Here is a 23875-nt window from a genome sequence, read left to right on the forward strand (position 1 = left end):
AATATATATAATAAAGACACATGTTAATAATATAAAAATAGTAATATTTCCTCAAAATTTGTGCATTTAACTTATAAAAAGTTTAAAAATTAAATTAAATTTAGATTATTATCATATGCCTTAAAAACACATATTAACTTTTTCCTTTAGATTATACTTCTCCACTCTTCAATATACCAGACATAACAAATATCAGGGACGGACTTGGGCAGGGACAAGCAGGGGCTTGGGCCCCTCCCTCCCTCTTGTTCATTGCCTTACAATTCTAATAATATATGTGTAGTCATATTGAATAAAAAGATTATACTCCCTTCTTTCTTAGTCACATTTAAAGTCATGCTAAATAGTGTTTTTGAAGCAATGATTAAGGAAATAAAAATGGAATGCACTACTTTTAAAATTGTACTATCAATTTTTTGAAGGAAATTTTTTTTGCCAGACTTTACTTAACCATCTTGATCTTGCTACTGAATTCAAATTTTACTTATTTAACATTTAATATTACATTTTTCGACTCCCTGTCTCATCAATTTCTGGATCCGTCCCTGACAAATATTATTATGTTTTCTGCTCCATGTGAAGAATGCCTAAAATATAAAGAGTCTAGGTTGGAAAAAAAAACACAAAGTCAACAAGCTTTCGTCATACATCTCTCATTTCTTTGTATTTCAAGAATATTATTAAAGAATTGCGATAAATTGTTCATCCATAAAAATATTTATAAATATCTTTGAAAAATCAGCATGTCTCTCATCGTGATTTATGCATGTTAACTTGTTTATTTTGCTTGTCTAAAAAAATTTGTTTATTTTGCTTCTACATTAAAATATGATTATAATTTAATCTTTGTATTGATCCAGCCTTCTATGTAATTATTTATTAGATTAATTCCAAGGATGAAATCAAGACACACCATTATAATTTCTTTATGAAAAATATAAGTAAATGTTCCTTATAAAAAAATTCTTGAATATCCTTGAACTCAAACAAACAAATAAATCAAACTTTACTCACAAAATTGATAAGTAGTACACCTTGAACCCAATATCATCAAGGGCATTGTAAAAAAAATGTCATTTTCATAGAAAATTTCTCATCCCACCTACCCACCCCCTATTTTTTCATTTTTGCTCTTGGTCAAAAAATTCGGAATGCGTTTTCCGAATTTTTTTAGTTCAAATTTGGAAAAAATTCGAAAAACACATTCCGAAGTTATTTTTAAAGGCAAAAAAAATTCGAAAAACGCATTCCGAATTTTTTGACCAAGGACAAAAATTAAAAAATAGGGGGTGGGTGAGAAAGTGGGTAGGTATTTTCATTTTCATAAGATAGCAAAAATAGTAGGTTCTTATCAACCCACGTATGAGACTACTATACCAACCAAGAGATATATTTTAGGTCCACGTAGCGTACTAACCATTTAAGCAAAATTAAAAAAAAAAAAAAAAAAAAAAAAGAGAGATTCGAAACCTTTCTAAGTCATGAATCATGATTTGGAAACAATTTTCATCTTTCAAGTGATTTAAATTTGTGTGGGATGGAATAGCTTATGATTAGAATATAGATAATTAGTTAATGATCAATTAAAGCTAGTTGATAGTTTATCAAGTTTTGGTTTAGAGGTTAGAAAATTATTTAGGAAGATAGTTACCTCAAATAAGTTCTATAATTCATTCGACATTTTATTAATTTTTTTATCAATCTATATTTATTCAATATGCATTTCTATGAGTATCTTTCTCATGAATATTTTTATGTTCTCTATCATGCTTATGAGTATGATCTTCATCCCTACGATTCCATGATTCACAACAGCTTAATTGGTTAAATTAATTGAACTAAGATTTAAAAGAAATTATAGGTTAAGTGTTCAAATTTTAATAAGATATAAAAAAATATATATAACAATTGCCATGCTAATAATTTATCATTAAAAAAAGTGAATTTAACTTATTATTCAAGTGTATATTCAGTGTAATAAATAGATGTTGTATCAAATAATCTTTAAATGATGACAAATTTAGTGCTTCAAAGTTTAGTTGGATATCCATATTTATAGTAATATTTTATATTAATTTATTCTAGAAAAGTATTATTGTTATATATTTTCTCTATTCTAAAATATTTGTCATTTTGGAGTGCATTGATTTACTAAAAAATAATTGAACAACACAACTTCAGTTATATTATGTTTGGTTTTAAGACCATTTCCAATGGTGTAGTATCTATTAGGTACTTATGGTACTTATTAGGTATTATCATTGAAGTACTATCCATTTGAGTACCTATTAGGTACCATTTCTAAAATAAGAACTATCTCTCCTCTTGAACTCACCTTACTTTTCATTAAAATATTCTTTTCATGGGACCCACTTTATTTTATATATTCAATTTGAATTAATGGATATGTATACAAAAACACGATATTTTTTTGGTACATCACAAAAACACAATTTTTGAACATGATCTTGTTGAACATATTTGGCAATGTTTTGGGCATGATAATCAACAAAATTAACCGTTTAATTTGTAAGCACTGTCAGTGTAATGTTTTTTTACACATCCATCCAATGATGTGTTGCTACATCATTTAATGAATGTGACACATCATGTGTTTTTAAACACCATATATGATGTGTTGATATATTATTGGACGCATGTGTAAAATAACTTTACACTGACAATGTATATAAATTAAATTCCAAAACTAATTGTTTTTAAAATTATTTAATGTTATTTTAAATTATTTTTTAATTATGTAATTCTTAAAATTTGTCAATATTATTTTAAATTAAATTTCGAATTATAAAAAAAAATAGTACATACTAATTTTGCAATTTTATCATTCAATCAATTTATATTATAAAATAGATAATTAAATAATAAGTTATTGTAATGATGTGAAGTTATTGATGTGACCAATTTTAGAACTTTTTAAGAAGTGCTCCATTGGAGGGATTGAGTACCTATTAGGTACTATTATTAAAAAAATAATAAATTAGTGATGTGTCCATGTAAGACCCATTTAAGTACTCAAAATTGGAGGCTCCATTGTGGATGCTCTAAACTAAACTCAACAAACGAGGCTCTAGGGATTGGATAAAAACATACTGTATATTTTTGTCCTCCACTGAACTAAGAGACAATTTTTTAACCTCAGCTAGGGTTGGGAATAGGCCAGGCGGCCTATAGGGGCCTTTGGCCTGGCCTGATTATTAAAAATGTCAGGCTTAGGCTTTGAAAACGGTCTGTTTACATAAATAGGCCAGGATTAGGCTTCTAAAAAGGTCTACGAAGCCTGATAGGTCGGCCTGTTTATAATAATTATTATTTATATCTTATAAAAAAATATTATTTATATAAATACAAAATATTAGAGAAAATATTTTTTTTTTTAACAAAACAGAGAAAATATTATTTTTTTTATATTTCAGGCATATAAATTAAAAGTAGAAATCCTATCTCCATTCCATCTCTCATTCTCTCGAGCAAGTAGCAACTCATCCAATATTTTGGTTGTTAGCTTGTTGCTGACTACACTTAGCAAACAATTTGTATTATGGCGACTTTGTCGTAATCGTATTTGTTATTTTAGTAGTTTTTAATTATTGTGCTAATCATATTATTAGTTTTTTCTTAATGTTGTAGAAACTATAAAAATTTAAATGTGAACTTTTTAAGGTCTGTTTAGCCTCTTTAAAAAGACTATATAGAGAAGTTTGAATGTAACACAGGCTTTTAAATAGGCTACAAGGCCAGACCAGACTTTTAAAAGGCTCAGGCCAGGCAAAAAAAAAAGACATTTGATAGGTCGTAGGCCAGACTCAGGTTTAAAGAAAAATCGTAGGCCAGGCCTGGCCTGTTCCAAACCCTAACCTCAGCCCATGTTGCCTAAAATTTAAAAAAAACATTAACTAGTATTCAATATTCATACTACTCCCTCCACCGCTCGTAATTATAAACTCTTTATAATTGTTTTTTCATTAATATAAGATATTTTAAAAATTCAACACGAGTTAATAGTTTATTTATAAGAAAATTCTATTTAAGTTAGCATTAAAAAAAACATTGAAAAACAAATTGTATTATAATCTCTTCTGAGTTAACTAAGATTGTGAATTCGATCATTAATTTAAGCATGCAACAATGTACGTTAAAACTCTTAACAATTTTTTTGTCTTATTTAAATTCCATAAAACTTAATTAAAAAATTAATCTCTACAGTTATACATAAAAAATATTCACTTTACACCTAAATAAAAAATAGCATTCTCTATAAAAAAAAAATATAGCACTGAAAATGTATTATAGGAATAAATAAGTAAAAGTGACAATTTTTTTTAACATATTACTACAACTATATATTTTTAGGGTCTTGTTAACATGTGCCCTTAGGGCACATGTTAAGATATACCAAAATAGAAATTCAATATTTAATGATACAAGAAATTTAATGCTTTAAAAGTTAAAATGCACAAATTAGCATTTAATAATTTCTATTTTTGCTTCCTTAACATGTGCCTTAAGGGCACAAGTTAACATTCTCCATATTTTTATTGGAGGTTGAACTATGGAATGAGAGGGTAGATACTGATAGTAGATACTACCAAATGCTTTAAATGTCACAACCGTTTCCTACACGTGGTTTTAAGAGATTCTGACAAATCATGGCTTATCCTTATCGTTCCAAAAACATAAATGACTTATCATCATTATTCCGTTTCAAAATATAAGTCTTTTTAACATTTTTACGCATATTAAAAAATTGTTAATTTTTATAAACATTGTCAAAAATTATAATATTTTTTTTTTCTTTTACCTTTCACATAATATTTAAAGTTTTATAAAAAAATAAAATAATAGTAAGTTATCGTAAAACTTACTATTAATTATACATGGGAATAGCATGGCATGAGAAAAACATGGCTTGAGAAAAGACTTGATATGCCTAAAAGTATGACATGAAAATCTAAAACAAAATATAGAAAAAGAGAATAAAAAAGATAGTTTAGGAAGATCAACAAAAATTATATATTGATATTGTAAAATGACTTACATTTTAGTACAATTTTTTTTTTAAAGTGACTTACATTTTGAAACATAGCGAGTATTTATCTTTAGTCTCATTCATGGTGAAGTTTAAGATAGGATGGCTGTGATGAGAATTTTTCAGCTTTAAAAAAAGAAGAAGTTTAAGATAGGAATATTCTTTTATTTTCCCATCATGGGCAAATATCATCATTACCATTGATGTAATGAATAAAATCCAACGGTACATATATTGGAAGGGCAAGTCAATGATTGATGCATGCAATTTATTTTGTTTTTGAAAAGATGCCGATAAATTTTCTAAGGATCTTGTTAACATGTCCCCTTAGGGCACATGTTAAGATATACCAAAATAGAAATTCATTATTTAATGATACAAGAAATTTAATGCTTCAAAAGTCAAAATGCACAAATTAACATTTAATAATTTCTATTTTTGCTTCCTTAACATGTGCCTTAAGGGCACAAGTTAACATTATCCATTTTCTAAACCTTCTACTGTTCACTTTTTTCATCCTAACTAGTAAAAGTAGATGCATACCCCCATTTTATTTATTTTAGATTTACTTCATTCATTTATTCTTGTAAAAAAAAATTACTTCATTTATTTGTTATATTTGTTGTCTATTTATGAAAGAGATAGATATAAGTGAGATATTATTGGGACTCACTTATGTGGTTCACTTTTTTTACAAACTTATGTGGTTCACTTATTAAAATGGATCCTACTAATCATGTAATTATATTTATTTTTCTCATAAATGGACAACAAATGAAACAGATAAATGAAGCAAAACTCAACTTCATTTTATTTTATATGACAAACTAGTTAAAAGATATGTGCATTCGTACGAGTCTATTGACTTTTATTCGATATTTAAGTTTTTAATTATATTAAGCGAAAAATTTATTTAGAATAAAATATTTACAAAATTATTATATAATATTGTTAAAATATAAGTGAAACTATTGTGTTATTTCTTGTAAAACTTATTAAATGAATAAATTATCAATGACAAATATTTATCCAATTTTGATGTATTAGTGACAAATAATGGTCCTGTGTATATTCTTTAATAAAAAAAATAGAATTTTGATTAGGAATATTTAGGGTAATTTAGTAAATTTGATAGTAATTAATTTTAGTATTTTTTTATAATAAATTTATTATTATATTTTTTATAATAACTTTATTACTATTATTATTATTATTATTAATAGTTAGTCTTAAATTTGGTAGTAATATTGTTTATGTTTCTTTCTTTTTTTTTTGCAAAAATATTATTTATGTTTCTATTTCTATATTCCTATTTTTATGCATATTCATGTTATTTTTCTATAATTTTTTTATTGATTGAAATTTTTATAATCTTTTTATTGTTTTGCTCATATTTTTATGCATAGATTCACATATACTATTTTTTTTATATTTTGTTTAGTGAAATTTTTATGCGTATAGATTTTTCTGTTTTTTTTTCTATCTATAATATGTTTTATTCCTATTATTAAACATATTATCTTTTTATTGTATTTATTTTATATTATTTATGTATTTTTTTAAATATTTTTTAGTGAAATTACAATAAAGGATACAAAACTTTGAATATGGTTAAAACTACTAAGGATAAATTAGTAAATTTGAGAGTAATCGATTTTAATATATTAGATGAAATTACAATAAAGGATACAAAACTTTGAATATGGTTAAAACTACTAAGGATAAATTAGTAAATTTGAGAGTAATCGATTTTAATATATTAGATGTTTTATTCCTATTTTTAAACATATTTTTTTTTATTGTATTTATCTTATATTCTTTATGTATTTTTTTAAATATTTTTTAGTGAAATTACAATGAAGGATACAAAACTTTAAATATAGTTAAAACTACTAAGGATAAATTAGTAAATTTGATAGTAATCGATTTTAATATATTAGAAGTAGATTAAAAGACAACAAATAGTCTAGAGTTTGAATCTTGGTTCAAATAATCATTGATTAAATGTTACTTATTTCTTAGTCTAGTTATGAATTATCGAAACCCAATCCCTTAAAAGTCGAACGATTACAAAAAAAAAAAAAAGTAAACTTAACCATAATTAAACTACCAGTATAAAAAAATAGATACATCATAAACTACGATAGTATTTATGTTAAATATATACTAACTAAAATATATTTAGTAGCCCAGTGGGACAAAAAATGAAAATTTTTGTTCCTCAATAAACCATAGGACAAAAGGGGGCAATGAGCACAAGACAAAAAATTGTTCAATACCTTAAAAATTTATTATGTGTTGTTTTGTTCTATCTAATACTTATCTTTTGCAAAAACAAATAGATTAATGACCAAAATATTTTTTGATGAAAATATATTCCATACTATACCGACGAAAATATATTCCATACTATTTTGATACTTTATATTCCATACTTTTGCAATGTATCTACCAATTAAAATATGTTCACGGGACAAATATTATTAATTCTCTTTATTATTGAATTTAATATACATTATCTATTTAAAATTTTCTTCTAAAAAAAATTCCAATGTCAAAATAAATAAAAAAATTAAAATAAATCACGTCAAATCCCTGCATAAATGTAACATATAATTGATCTCGATAGAAAAGAAGTGAACAATATGTGTTTAAATTCTATCACCAAAAAAAATATGTGTTTAAATTCCGTAAAAAAAAAAAAAAAAGTGGTTTAAGAAACAAAGTTTAGGTGCATCCAATTCAATAAAGTATTGGGTGGTTTGTTTCAATCTGTGCCATTAAATTATTTTCTACCATATCTACGGTGATTATGCAATTTATCCCATGATGGGAAAATTAAAGCTGTTGCCCACCATAACCTGCAATCATTCATATCAATTATTAGTCATATATGGTATAGTCATACAATATATTGCAATATAAACTCATGAGTAACAAGCCACCAAGTTTTATTACAATCAAGTTGATTTGAAAAAATTAATTAAGTTGAAAACATGGAGGGAGATGATAATCCAAAGGAGAAGTTACTAGTGAAAAAATTAAATGATAATGAAGAATTGTCATTGGTGAAGAAGATTTGGGAAGAGAACAAATTGATGTGGGTGGTGGCAGCTCCAGCAATATTCACAAGATTTTCAACTTTTGGTATTGAAGTTATAAGTCAAGCTTTTATTGGTCATATTGGTTCAAAGGAACTTGCTGCCTTTTCTCTTGTTTTCACTGTTCTTATTAGATTTGTCAATGGTATTTTGGTATGTATCTACTACCTCACCTTTTCTCTTCCCTTTCATATTATTCTAATGGATGTGAAATAAAAGAAAGAAAGAAAAAAAAATAATTGAAGATGTTCATTTTAGTAGAAAATATTTGGTACTACAGATAAGAATAGTTTCACTAAACATAATTAAATTAGTAGAAATACCGTATGATATATGTTGAGATTGAAGTTTAAATTTGAGATTTTTCATTATTCATATTAAGAATTGAATTTCTAACCAGCTAATTGAAAAAATAATAAGAATATACTTTTGAGTTTAATTTGAATTTATTTAGGATGAGGTAAAAAGAGAGGTACAAACACAATTTATTTTTAATATTAATAAGATTTAATTAGTATTTTGGTCCTTAAAGAAAGATACAAACACATACTTATACAAAATCTGAGAGTGATTGATGAATTTACGAACAATTTGAAGATGAATGGGTGGAAGAAGATGAAGAAATAGAAAAATAATTTAGTTGGTGATGGTGTACCATTAGGTCCCATAGACATGCAAAATTCAATAGTCTCTTTTTTTTAAAATAAGATTAAATGGTGATTAAAAAATATATTGCGATATATGCAGTGGCGTTGCTAGGAACCTGGACTAGGGGGTTCAAACTTTTAAAATTTAATTAATAATTATAATTATAATATATTATAAAATATACATAGTACTAAAAGTTAGTACTCAAAAAATTACAATATATATATATATATATATATATATGCTCTATAGTTGTTCTCTACGCGATGCCATATTCTGAAACCGTCGCATAATCAACTCATTGTCACGCAGAGAGAGACGAACATGTGGAGACTCAAACGAGCAGAGAGAGAGAGAGACAACTGGCGAGTGGTGGTGGTCATGGTGGATTGGTAGTGGTCGAAGAACCATAACAGGGAAGGAGAACTCGCATGACTTCCATTAGTTTAGGGTTAGAGTCTTAGAGAGAGAAGGTAGAGAGAAAGTGAAATCTGAAAATAAGTGAGGTGAAATTAGTTTGGGTTTAGTTGGGGTCAGTGGTTCAATTAAAAAAAAAATAAGGGGGTTAAAAATATAAATTATATAGAATTATATGTGTAATTTTTTTAAGTCCAGGAGGTTCACTTGAACCCCCTCACATGTATGTGGACTCGCCCCTGGATATATGGTGAACCACTTTTATTGTTGGTCCACATAATATATTTGTGGTTGATAAATTAATAGAAAGGATCAATCCAAACCTTTTTTCTCTAAGGGATCATTGAGAAACTTAAAATATCTTTAAAAGACTAACAAATTAATTAAGCTATTAATAAAGTGTAAAAAGAGTATAGTGCGTAAGAAAGGTTAAAATATTGATAAAGTGTACAACGTGATAGTGTTAAAATACATATTTTAAATATGGATAAAAAATCATAATAAAGGCAAAATTATGATTTTTAATCAAGTAAAAAGGGGAAAATAATTAAAAAATAATGGCAAAATTGCTTTGTCAATCCTAAGTTATAGTATTACTGTAATAATTACTAATTAGTCCATTATTATATAAATTTTTTATCCCGATTATTATTTTTTGGTTGATAGACGAAATAGCAAAACTATTAAAAACTCACACACACAAAATGGAGTGGCCGAGGTTCGAACCTCGATTATAACGTTCTATACTAGCAATTTCAACATTTTTATCAATTGGATTAGGATTCGTGGACTTATCCCAATTATTTTAACTCTCACATCACATTGTGCACATGTTTATTGACATCTTTTTAACTTTCCATTTTAAAAAGAGTAGGTGAAGTTTGTAGTCTGTTTATTTTTTATTTGTGTAATTATTTTATATTTATTAATATATCATTGTTTCTCCATTTGACTATGTTAAAAAAATTTATGAGATTAGAGATATTATTGGAGTGGTCGGGGTTCTAACTCGGATTTTACATTTTTTCATATTTAAATGTGTGGGAGCCTAATTATTAGACTATTTACAAAAAAAATTCTTATGTGACTGTTTCTTTTTTTTTTTAATTTTTATTAAGTAGCTCAATGACTTAAAAATCTATTATAAATATGAATAAGTAAAGTGTCTCATATTCGAATCAAGACTCTACACATATAGTGTGATGTCCCACGTTAAAAATAATAAGGTGCAGATGTTTGTCGGTGGGGGTTCACGGGTTAGAAATTAAATATTCATGTACGAGTTGTTGTGGGAGAAAGTGTAGCAGATATCGTTATCAATGGTGTCGTTGATAGAATAAAATGTTGAATAAACTTCACTGTAGATTATAAGCAAGAGATAATACAGATAAATAATCTTATTCTTTTTCTATGACATTAGATAAATAATTTTTTTTGGTTACAATAGATAAATAAAATTTTAAATATCAAAATTATTTTCTTAGATTTAAAATGGAGAGATATTACCAGAATCTATTTCAAATGGTTGATGCGCACATTATGCGCAGTAGTGCTATCAAATGGATAGGCCCGGCCCAACTCGGTCCAGCCTGGTGGGCTCGACTATATGTATGGGCGAACCTGGCCTGGCACAATTATTCTTATTTTTGGGCTATACATTTAAGAGTCCGACTCTTATGGGTCATGTGGGCTAGTCCGTTTCATTTTAATTTTTTCCCGTTTATTCAATTTTTTTTTACGTCACTTTGATGTACTAGTTCTTTATAATTATCAATTTTATTGAGATATAATTGTATGTAAGTGTAAATAATTTTTACATCATTATTAAATATCAATTAAACTCTAGTTTGATTAAATCAAATAAATAAATCATAAATTTACATTGTTTTAAAAGTTTTAGGTAAATATAATCTATTTTATTATGCTTACACAGTTAACTATATTTTTTATAATAACTTTTCAATTAGATGTTAATTTTTTATATTTTATATGATATTATTTTTACAAAAATGTCATAATTTTTTTATAATCGGCCAGCCCAAAGCCCAATGGGCTAGTCCGATTTTCACATGGGCTACACAGGCAAAAAAAACCCGATTGCATTTGAGCTAGGTTTTTTGATGCCCGATCCGGCCAAGCTCGTGGGCTAATAGGTCAGCCCGTTAGCCCGGCCCAATTTTGATAACTCTAACTACGATACAATCACACCGAAATAAATAAAATATTGAATTGAATCGTACCGGTCTAACCAACTTCAGAATAAAAGAAGAATTCAGAATATCATGAGGGCATAAACCAAATTCACGAGTAGAGTTAAAAAAAAAATCTATAACTATGAAGACTTTTATCTTATTGCAAAATAAAATTAAAAAAATAAAAAACTTGATGAAGGTAAGAGTTAAATCCCACCAAACTACGTATATCCTAATATATAAGTGTTATAATAGTCTATTTTGTCTACTCAAGAAAGAGAAAATTAAAAGGGGAAATGGTTTGAAGGCATTGTTAATATGGACCATTTAAATAGGTGAACCACTCTGGTTCAATGATAAAAAATTATTAGAAATTTTAATAATTGTATACCATACTTTTAAGAAATAAAAACTCACGACCCTCATATTTTTTACGGTTTAAATAGACGGTTTAATAACAGATGTGTTGTGAATTCGAATAAAATCACATCAATAAAATACTTGATGTGTGGAGCATGAGCAATAGAACGACAACCAATATCAAGAGGATAAACAATAATAATAATAATAATAATAATAATAATAATAATAATAATAATAACAACAACAACAATAAACAAGATAAGGGAGAAAAGAAAGAACACGATGTTTATTTACCCAGTTCGGTTCAACAATAACCTACTCTGAGAGAGAGCAACCCCTCCGTTCGACTAAATCAAACAAGTAACTTTACAAGAAATTTCCAAACAAGGGTTACAAGAATTAGCATTCAATCATAACTCTACCCAAGTCTCGAATCTCTAAATTCAACAGACAACATTTATCATCATTAATGTTTTGAATATATTTATCTGACATGTTCACTAGAATTTACCTGTTTGAAACATCTACTATGATAACATTAAAAATATATATGTGCATTTCCAAATTAAGTTCAAGACTAATTGAGTTTATAAAATGACAATTGTAGTTAGGAATGGCAAGTGCATTGTCAACACTATGTGGACAAGCATATGGTGCAAAAAAATATGAAATGATGGGAGTATATCTTCAAAGATCATGGATAGTTTTATCAGTAACAGCACTCATACTTGTTCCACTATTCATCTTCACAGAACCAATTTTGATTTTCTTAGGCCAAGATGAATCCATATCACAAATAGCAGGAATAATTGGTTATTGGTCAATTCCAACTTTGTTTGCTTTTATTGCCTCATTCACTTGCCAAACATTCCTTCAATCACAAAGCAAGAATATCATTATTGCATTCTTGGCAGCTTTCTCTATTGCTGTTCAGATATTACTCTCTTGGCTTTTCACAATGAAATTCAATTTTGGAATTACTGGTGCAATGGTTTCAACAATTTTGGCATTTTGGATTCCAAATATTGGTCAAATTATATTTATTACATGTGGTTGGTGTTCTAATACTTGGAAAGGTTTCTCATTTTTGGCTTTCAAAGATCTTTGGCCTGTTGTCAAACTCTCCCTTTCATCAGGTGTCATGTTATGGTGAGTTTTTCTTCTTTATTCATGCAATCTTTAATTTAGATTAGTCTTTTATGTTTTTTTGTATGTCTTATAGGTCTTTTAAGCTCCATTAAATATACATTGTTACCCTTTTCACACTCTAATACAAAAATAGATATATTCTGTTATGTTACTGACATGGCAGGAATTAATGAGATTGACCATTTATTCTGTTATGTACTCGCCTATTTCAAAAAGAATATATTGCGCGATGGAGAAGAGGAATAAGATAGGTATAGTCCCATATATTTCATAGGACAATTTTCGTAATTCCTCTTCTCTTGCGCAATAAATTTGGATTTTCTTTTTCGAGACAGACTTTTGATGATCTATATTTCTATTATGTTACTTTTATTTATTTATTTATTATGCTTGTTACCTACTTAAATACAAGTGTTTATGAACATGGACATGTCTTCCTAACTTGTAGCTATTGAACATTTTGCAGTTTTGAGCTATGGTACAACACAATTTTGATTCTTTTAACAGGCAACATGGAAAATGCAGAGGTTCAAATTGATGCTCTATCCATATGGTAATCCTTTTGCCTACTCATCTAATATGGGCTCATAGATCACTCATCTAAGGCCCAACTAACATAACCGCCTCAGTTAGTTATGTTACTTACACACTAAGTAACATTATTAACTTAACTAATCTTACTAACCTGTTGCTTGTATAGCAAGAAAAGCACTAAACTCACATTGTCTTTGAATTACACTTCAAAATTAAATAGCTTGATTCTATCCTTGAATTGGGTTGCTTGAGATAAAGTTGAATTCTTTGCAGTCTCAATATCAATGGATGGGAAATGATGATATCACTTGGTTTCATGGCTGCAGCAAGGTACTAAATTTTGTTGTTTTAATCATTGTTTTTTGGATTAAACCAACAATTTAGTCTCTAAAATATTACTATGGAAAATCAACTTTTAGTCTTTGTTAATTTGCAGTGTTAGAGTGGCAAATGAGCTTGGAAAAGGAAGTGCCAAAGCTGCAAAGTTTGCAGTGAATGTGATAGTGCTTACATCATTCACAATTGGGTTCCTTCTGTTTTTATTTTTCTTATTTTTTAGGGAAAGACTTGCTTATATTTTTACCTCAAATAAAGATGTGGCCTCAGCTGTTGGTGATTTGTCACCTCTATTGGCAGTTTCCATACTACTAAACAGTGTCCAACCTGTACTATCAGGTACTACTATTTATCCTTTACAACTTTGGATTCGGATCCTGTACAGTCAATGACCGCGTGTAGTTGACTGTACAGAATCCGGATCCTCACAGTCACAACTATATATTGACGGTGTACGAAATTATAATTTATATGTAAGACTATGATGAATTAACATTAAGATTTTGGAAACGTAGGAGTTGCTATTGGAGCAGGGTGGCAAGGCATTGTAGCATATGTAAACCTAGGTTGTTACTACATCATAGGCATTCCAGTTGGGATTGTTCTTGGTAACATTTTACATTTGCAAGTTAAGGTGAGTCATTACTCATTTTTTATTATTTTCAAATTAATTGTAGTACTATTTGTTTGCTTGTTTCTTTCTTATGAAACACAGACACAAACACGAACATTATACTAGACACGACACAAATACTGACATATCGACGCCGATAATAATTTAAGAAAATGACATAATTCAATGTAATTACATGTCAGACACTAGACACATCTTCGATCAGAAATGCTGCAGCCGTGTATATTCTAATTTCTTGTTTTGTTCTATAGGGTATATGGATTGGGATGTTGTTTGGAACACTTATTCAGACTATAATACTACTCATAATCAGCTACAGAACTGATTGGGAAAAACAGGTATCCAATCAAATTTCACCGCGTAATTGTTTTACATTATTGCCTTATTGTGGTGTATTTCATTACTTCTTAATTATTATGTTTTGATGTGCAGGTAACTATTGCTAGGAATCGTATGAACAAGTGGTCTAAGGTGGACACTGATCATGAAACAGTAGTTGCATCAGATAATTAGTTTCTATTAGAAATAAAATGTTCTTCGTTTTTTGTTTGACAAACTTTCGATATGTCATGTTGACTAATCGTGAGTTTAAGGGAAAGTGTTAGTAGCCCATTAAGTTAAGCTATTGGTATTCTAATGAAACCCTAGCCTCCATCATTTATTTCTCTATTTTGTATCTCTGAATCTAATAAAGCTCCTTACTCCTTGTGTATGTTTTGGAAAATTTATTTCTGAAAAATCTCTAAATTAAGTTTTCTGTCTTCATTTGTTTTCCCGAACTTGTACAGCTAAGGGGTTGATTGACATGTTCATTTGATTATTGATCAATTTTAAGTATTGAACTTCATTTATGAGCTGTGCTATATGGCACGACGTATATCATAGTAGCTTAATCCGTTTCAACTCATTAGACTAACACAAAAACAAAAAAAAGTAAGGAAAAAGTAATAAAACACCTCTGTAGAAGAGTTACACGTATATCTATTTAAAACCAAATGTCAAGTTGCTAACAGTATACTAAATAATTGGTACCAATTGTTAGTTGGTTCAGTGGTAATTCATACTAAACTTATTAGAGATGACTATAGTTCGAGTCTCCGCAACTGTGATTGGAAGGTGGTTGGAACCACTTGATGTCAGAATCGACTCTGAATCAGATTAAACTGGTGGTGAAAGTCAAAATAATACTCCCTCCGATCACATATATAAGCAAAAATTACTTTTTTAAATTCATTAGAAAAGTAATTTGGACTAGATATATTACTTTTCTAATGAATCTAAAAAAATAACTTTTGCTTACATATGTGACAGGAGGCAGTAGTAATAATAATAATAATAATAATAATAATAATAATAATAATAATAAGGCTTAAATATCATTTTCGTCCCTGTATGTTTGTGAATTTTTTGTTTTAGTCCCTGTATATTTTTTTGTTGCAAATAAGTCCCTAAATGTACAAAATTTGTTGGTTTTAGTCCTTAAAGTCAAAATCCGCAGAAAAATCTGAAGGAAAATTTGCATGAAAACTGCAGATTTTCCTGCGGATTTTGATTTTAGGGACTAAAACCAACAATTCGCGAACATACAAGGACTTATTTGCAACAAAAAAAATACAGAGACTAAAACAAAAAATTCGCTGACATACAGGGACCAAAATGATATTTAAGCCTAATAATAATAATAATAATAATAATAATAATAATAATAATAATAATAATTGATAGTATTGATTTGGAGTATCACTACATAAAAAAAGATATTTGTGATGTAGTACTAATTCATTAAGAATGCACCACAAACCAAAACAATGATTTTGACTCAAAATAAAATGAGAGACAAAAATTAATTTGAAAACAGCACACTAGTCGTGCAACATGGACGACAACTTTTGTCGTACCACCGATCATTTTCCATTTGTTTATGAGCTATATGTTACGAAGAAATTTGATCACGAAATGCAAGAATAGGTACACGACAGTATTCCTAAAAAAAACGTTTATGTTGTTTACGAATGGTACGAATTAATTACGACAATGTTGTAATTTTTTTAAGGAAAATGTTAACATCACCACATGTGTACCAAATGCACATGTTAAGAATACAAATGTAGTAATATTCTCTTGTAACATGTGCATTATACTTTTCAAACATTAAATTATTTTATATTATTAAATGCAAATTTCTATTTTTAGATACCTTAACATGTGTCCTTAGTGCACATGTTAACACGACCCCTTTTTTTAATTCCTTGTTATCTATCTATTATGTACTAGTCCTTTTTTGTTTGAGGAAAATGTTATAGTCTTTATTCAAACTAATTTTATATTATATTTGTACCCAAAAAAAGAAACTAATTTTATATACAAAACCCATGGTTATTTTAATTAACCATTATAAAAAATTGATCTGTATAAAATTAGCTACTGTAGCTATGATGCACTATTACTTATCCAACTACTGTAATTAATATTGATATGCAAAACTAGCTTTGAAAAAAAGAAGTAAAAACTAGCCGTTATTAAAAAAACGAGTAAAAACTAGCCGTTATGTTTAGCTCTATATATACTCCTATATAGTCTTAACATAAGAGAAGATTTTCATGTCAAATTGTGCAACCATATCTCATTTTTTTCATCTTGTTAACAAATTGTGCAATAACTGCAATCTTCACTCATTCTCTCACATTTGAATCATCCATACGAATGGATCCAAAATATCCAATAATAGATCCAAACGATCCGGACGCCTTCGATAAAGTCTTTAACCAAATAATAGATGAATGCCTCGAAGACGACCCCGTAGAAGAAGTCATAAGGTTACGCAAGCGGGAACGTCGAGCAAACAGAACCGCAAGGCATGTCGCTAGGCGCCACAGATGAAAAAAAATAGAACAAAGTCATGAAGAAGTACAAGCAATGACAATGGCAATGGAAGCAATGAAATCTGCTAAGAAAAAATCTGATGAGGCAATGAAATCTGCAAATGAAAAATTATTAGTTGAGGCTATGAACTCTGCTAAGGCAAAAATAGCAGAGGCAAATGATGCCGAAAACTTCATCAAATGGTACGAAATTCTGATGAAGAACACGTCTGAGATTTGTGAAGAAGAACGTCGAGATCATGAAACACATTGTAACTTTATTAGAGGAAAACTAGCTGATATGTAAAACAAGAAAATAACTAGCAGTAGCAGTATTTCAAAATGTTAAACTAGATCAGTCAATAACATGTTTGTGTACCATTAAATCAAACTATCAATAAAAAAGCTTAGATCTAGAATAAAATGCTTGTTTGTTTGTTTGTTTGTTTGTTAGTTACAATCTGAATTCGGAATAGTGAAAATTATGTTCAGCGCCTTTTTTTTATAAGATGAATACACTCTGCAAGTTCGCAAAAACACTGACACAAACAAAAAACCACTCCGGCTGTTGCCCACCGTCGTAGCCATAGCCACGTCCACTCCGGCTCCGATCTCCCCAGGTGCAGCTCCCTGCAGTCTCTAGGTTGGATCTTGTGTGTGGTCTGTTATGTTAATGGACAAAGCCCACATTCTTCTTTTTAAAAGATGGTTGATCTTCCTACCCCATCTACTGAGAGATATCTCCCGATAGTGCAAATCTTACCGGAAGATACCTTCGGATAGTATTTTTTTCTAGTGTAAGCAATGCAGATGGTGAAGAGCAACTATCTAAAAAAATACTTACTTGCAAATAGGCCCAGCCCAAGGATCTATTTATCTTTTATTTATTTACTTGCTAATTTGTTTATTTATTGGAAAAGCTTTCTCCACCCTTAAACATGAGTTTGGATGTGCACATTCAAAAACAACTATAATCGTGCCTTTCAAAATTGCACTGGATAATTTATGTCATCTGAAAATATACTTCCAAAAAGGCAAAAATACTTGGTATGATTGACTTGAATTATTATTATTATTATTGTAACTGTTGAGAAAATAACTTTTTTTAACAATTTCCTCAATGCTAACAAAAGCATAAATACAAGGGATGATGGATATCAACAGAGATTAATCTGAGAATTGGGATCCCACTTTCACTTTTGATTTACATATTTCTATTCAGAGATACAAGGGATGATGTATTATTTTATGAATTTGAAATTGACAGGAATGAAGTCTAGGAATCATTTAAAGTTTTAAACACAATGAAACACTAGCTTGTTTTCAAAGGAAATAACAACTCCAACAGACCAACACCACTATCAGACATACTTGCTGATCAGCTACACTGCTATTGAAGCTGTTATTATCAGGTTCTAAAGCAAGGATAAGAAAATCTGTAAGCGGAAAAAATTATATATACAAATTTGTTAAAATACCTGGAGCAGGTCGACATGCCATCACTCCTAGTTTATTGTTTGCAGTATGACCAGTAAGTTCTACCAAAATATCAACTTCATCTTCGCTAACCCTATCGACAACCTTCTTTTCATCAGTCCCATAAATGTCTTTCCAGATACCACCCTTCTTTGAGACTTTCTCTAAACCAAATGGTTTTTTCATCTGCCTGCAACATCACAAAAAAATTGTACAAGCATATAAGCATACGTACAGTAGGTACAAGCAACATTATCCACTCACCCACATATAGGCACACATGAACAAACAGATGCATACGTTGGACCACTTATTAGTAAATATTATTGCGCATTTATTATGTAATTAATGGTAGTTATTATATTATTGGTGTGTGTGTGTAACTCTATAAATAGTAGTTTGTTGTTTTAATTATAAACCGGTTGGTTAGGGAGAGGACGGGATCTCAAATTCCTGTCATTTGTGTGTAACTTCTGTAATTGTTACTTCAGAAAATGACTCTGTCCGTTTTGGCCAGAGGAAGAACTGTTATTGTAGTATATGTAATCACTGCTCTTCGGAACAGTGCTTCAAGAGCTTATCATCTAAAATATTCTAGTAAATTCAGTATATTTAATTAATTTATACCAGTTCTAACAGTATAATTCCAATTTGGAGGCAACTATGAGAGTGTCACGTACCTGAAGAAAGTAAGCAAATGAAAATTTTGCCCTCAAAATGACAAGCCAAAACTGCATATACCTGAGAAAAGCAACAAGGTGTATCTTACTCTCAAAAATTTGATACAAATAAGGTAGTTTTAATTATATATTTCTAAATTAAACTGGGAAGAACACAGGATACAGTCCCTCACAAAGAGGAGGCTCTCTTAGTACTCGCTTCTAATTAAAACAACTAAAGCCCCTAAACTTCTCACAAAAATGTATTTCAAATGGAAGCAAAAATCTTAGTACTTCTACATGTATACATATATACTAAAAAGACAATATCCAGTGCATACTTAAATAACATTTTCTTAAAAAAGCAGGTTGGACTAACCCTACCCAAACCTATACACATATACTAAAAATATCTTTTCAAATACCAAAAGTAGACAGATATTACGAAGAATGTACAACTTCTATGAATAAAAGATGGTAGCAAATGTTAAAAGATTCACCAACAGCAATCAACAAAAGTATTCTTACCCATGCAGATAACAAGCAGAAAGCAACAGCAGCTAGCTGATAAAGTTCATTTGTCTGGAGCATGGAAAGAAAGAAAAATGGATTCATGAACTGCCAATATTGTAATAAGTTGCTAGTTAATCAATATGCTTTAGCCTAACCTGACACGAGAGCCTCATCATGAGTTTAAGAAAGTGAGGAACAAGCGACCAAGACAGTATCGATGTAGCAGTGAGATACAAGGACAACACTAGCAACCTGAAGTTAAAAACTGTTGGAATGCAATAAAATATCTTGTATTATCTTCATATTACATTGTAGTAGAGTATCTTAGTTTACCTCTTAGGATTAGTTTCTTAGCTTAGAGTATCTTAGATAATCTCTTAAGGTTGGTTTCCATATTACTTATTATTATTATTATGATTTGTTTTTTGATTTTCCTTATTTATTTGGGATTATTGTATCAACTCCATATCAAGTTATTATCAATTAATTATATTTCTTCTTCTTATTCTTCTCTTTATTTTATCTAAATTCATAACTTCAACACAGTATCAGAGCCTAGTTCGATCTAGGGACTTATCTCAATGGCAAAATACTCACAGAGATATATTATTTTATTCTAACAAAAACAAATTAGATCCTATCCCGGTGGCAATATATCAAGTTTAGGGTAATAATACTTGGAACTCCTCACACAAAAATACTAAACTTTATAAAACCCAACATGATAGATACATCATGTTTCCAGGTGCTGGTCTCGAACGTGCACGCTGGTGTCAGAGTTTACCCACAAACTACAGTCTCTCCAACAAGTATGTTTTATCCAGTTTAGGAGGAAAATCTCAATATATCTTGGTATATTTCAAGTGGTTTAAGCCTAAAAATCAAACTTGCAGTGTTTCTAAGGTTTTGAGTTAATGTACTAAAGTCAGTTTAAACAAAAACATCAGGTAGGTGAGGTGTACCGTTAAATTCTAGTCAGCATGCACGAAAGAAGATTGCAAAAGAGATGTGAAGGACGATCATGCAGGGTATAATGAATATAATTGTAGTGAGGTACTGGTGGAAGGTACAGAAAGGAAGTGGTAAAAAATGATTGGCAGAAGAAGAAAGTGTATGGGTGTAGTATACAATACAAGTCAATATATCATTATAATGTGATGCAATGCAGCTTGATTACTACGTTAGCATTACTTTTGAACTGAATTATTAATGAAGCGCTTTTCTTTTTCAAAAGGAAAAAAAGAATAAATGAAAGCAGAAAGTTGTACAAGTAATATAACATTACAAGATCAATTGGCATGCATAAACGGAACAAAAAATTATTTAACATTAAGAAAAATTGATTTGATGAATTCACAAACAAAAAAAATTGGAGATAGGAAGTCCATATGGATAGACTTACAGTTTACCCATTGAAATAATCCCTTGTAATTTGTAAAAGACCACTGTTACCGCCCAAGACTGGGAGCAACGCAAATAGTAGACCCACTGAACAATCCTGATATAAAGGAGGCAGAAGAAAGAATGATATACAAGTTGAGATGAAAACTTCGGAGTACATTACTTCAATAAATTGTTAACAAGTTTAATCTTTAAAACTCAACAGGAAATATACCTGAAAAATAAGAGTGCCAATTGTAACTTGAACACGAAGAGCATTATTACTATTCCGTTCCACCAAAATTTGTGTAATGGTAAAAGAAAATTTGGCAACTCACGAATAGAGAACCTTTGCCAGGGAAAACTCCAGCCCCAAAGCAAAAAGAAGAAACACTACACCAAATTATGCAACTGTTTCAACCTGTATAAAAACATAAGAAAAAAATGGTTAACAAAACAAGATTGAGTAACATGAGAATCAGTACAGCTTATATGTAATGGTTACCCAAATTCCAAACCTACATACATCTTAGAGATTAAAAGCTGAAGTGAACCACTAGCAAATCAGTAAGAAATATTATCTCTGTACTGTACATATGTAAGAGTAAGACCCTCATGAAAAAAAAATTGTCCCATTAACTAAAACAGACACTTAACCCAAAAATAGACCATGATTCATGCAGGAACCCGCTGGAGAATCAAATACTCAGGGGACAAAGGCCAACCATCAAGCACAATGCTAAAATGAATTCTGATCCTCCACAGTTCAGGGTGTACAATGTTCCTTCATGCTAATGACATGATGCATAAGATCAAAGCATCCAAATATTCATATATCAAACTGCTTCCATAATACCATAAACTTATGGTTCCACATACCATAAACTAAGGCATGTCTAGTAGTAAGTAGGAAGGAAGGGTCTTGGAGGAAACAGTTCCCATGATTTTCACATGTTCCAGTTGTTTTTTGGATTCATATAAAAAAATTGTCAATACAAGCTCCTCCACTTTTTCTAGAATTCTGCATAACTAAATCTAGTATTATGCAAGAGAACCAAAACAGAGAACTAATAACCAAATACATTTAGAGATGCACTTAGCATTATTAAAAACAGATATAATACTATGCATATAGTGTAACATCACAAGTGAAATATCTGACTTGTATCCATATAGTGAAGCATCATAAAAACCAAATATTGTACTCACATGGGAAGCATATAACTTGCATCCAAGGCTCACAAATAGCTATCCGCACAAACATATAAGCCAATAAAACTGGCTTAGTTAATACCTGTTGCAACATCAGAGAAAACTAAGTTAGTAAGCATACCAACAAATACCCCAATATGCATGCTTGGACATGTGAGAGCACACATTCAAAGGTACACAAACACTAGTATATAACGAAACATAAGTTTAGTTCACTTGCAACATCAATTGCTCACTTTCCAAAGAAGCAGACAGGATATTTCTAGGAAAAACTAAACAACCTGACAATGCAACAATGTCGACTATCGCCTAAATCAGGCTAAAGTGAATTAGTATAATAGAACCAGTCCTTCTCACTTACAGTGTTCACAGTCAGGGCACTTGGGGAATCCTCTGGATTGATCTTGATCCTTGTGAAGACTTGGTCATGAAGGTTGAATCACTGCATCAACACTTTTACCAATGAAGAAAGCGGCCTTTCAAGTGGTTCAGAATAGCCTTCTTACATTATCCCTAGTCTTAGGGAAGGAACGTGACTTGTCTGGTCTCTTCTTAAACGGTCATGTGCAACATCTATTTCTCATTGAGATATATAAATACTAGACTAAGTGGATGGCAAAATATAACACACGCGCACACTATCTATTGCAAGTCTTCCAATACAAACACTCAACCTCTGAACCGTGAATTTCATTCTTATTCAAAATACTTTGAAGTCTTTTAGTACAATTGTATTTTATTATTAAGATATTTATGCATTTTACTCAAAACTCATAAAAAAACACAATTTTCTTAAATCAAACATCTACAATTTATGTTTTTAGTTGTTAAATTCGTTCATACATCATACCAAGAATATATCAAACATGTTATGAACATAATAATCGATTTCCTTTAAGAACCTCCATCCAAACTAAAACGAAAATGGGGTGGAGAAAGTTCGGATACAGAGAAATCGACATTCTCCCCTTTCTCGTATCACCCACGATTATGAAATCTACTCTCATACCTGGATTCGAAGAAAACACGAAGATTGAATCTTGAATCTCTAAGCTTTCTCCAAGCCCTAGCTCCCAAGCTTTCTTCCTTCTCTCTATCTTTCCAAGAAACATGAAAAGTGAACTCTCCTCTCTCCACTAAGGCTATATGGGCGCCCCACACACATGGACAAGGCCCATTGGGCCTCAAGCCCAATTAACTTGGCCCAACTCGCGTTAACTCTCACTACACGCTTAATAACTAAAGTATTTGATAAATAACTAAAGTTATTAACTTATTTAAAATGCCACGTCAATAAACATTTAAACACATAAAACGGATAAATTAAAATTGGGTCGTTACATGTGCAATGTC

General features: G+C 29.7%; 2 protein-coding genes across 5 annotated transcripts; one reads left to right on the forward strand and one right to left on the reverse strand.

The window, feature by feature from the left end:
- The first annotated feature begins 7665 nt into the window (after positions 1 to 7665).
- Positions 7666 to 15133, forward strand: LOC123888579 (protein DETOXIFICATION 21-like). The gene is made up of 8 exons (XM_045937653.1): positions 7666 to 8301; positions 12376 to 12917; positions 13384 to 13470; positions 13725 to 13781; positions 13888 to 14126; positions 14303 to 14421; positions 14673 to 14759; positions 14854 to 15133. Exons 1-8 carry the CDS (start codon positions 8044 to 8046, stop codon positions 14932 to 14934), a joined length of 1470 nt encoding a protein of 489 aa, XP_045793609.1. The 5' UTR covers positions 7666 to 8043; the 3' UTR covers positions 14935 to 15133.
- A 3316-nt stretch (positions 15134 to 18449) lies between these two features.
- On the reverse strand, positions 18450 to 23243 carry LOC123888580 (K(+) efflux antiporter 5-like). Of its 4 annotated transcripts, none has more exons than XR_006802209.1 (9): positions 22884 to 23243; positions 22520 to 22604; positions 21649 to 21731; positions 21333 to 21428; positions 20086 to 20195; positions 19946 to 19999; positions 19439 to 19499; positions 18761 to 18948; positions 18450 to 18697 (listed from the first exon to the last, which is right to left on the reverse strand). XR_006802209.1 is itself a non-coding variant. In XM_045937654.1 (8 exons), the coding sequence occupies exons 3-8, from the start codon at positions 21587 to 21589 to the stop codon at positions 18941 to 18943; spliced, it is 360 nt and encodes a 119-aa protein (XP_045793610.1). In that variant the 5' UTR covers positions 21590 to 21731; positions 22520 to 22604; positions 22884 to 23243; the 3' UTR covers positions 18729 to 18940. The 4 variants fall into 4 exon arrangements, 1 of the variants encoding a protein (XP_045793610.1); XR_006802207.1 differs by having other exon boundaries at positions 20086 to 20182; positions 21546 to 21731; XR_006802208.1 differs by having other exon boundaries at positions 21546 to 21731.
- Between the last annotated feature and the right edge of the window lie 632 nt (positions 23244 to 23875).

Source organism: Trifolium pratense, linkage group LG6 (assembly GCF_020283565.1).
Source record: "Trifolium pratense cultivar HEN17-A07 linkage group LG6, ARS_RC_1.1, whole genome shotgun sequence".
Lineage (NCBI taxonomy): Eukaryota > Viridiplantae > Streptophyta > Magnoliopsida > Fabales > Fabaceae > Trifolium > Trifolium pratense.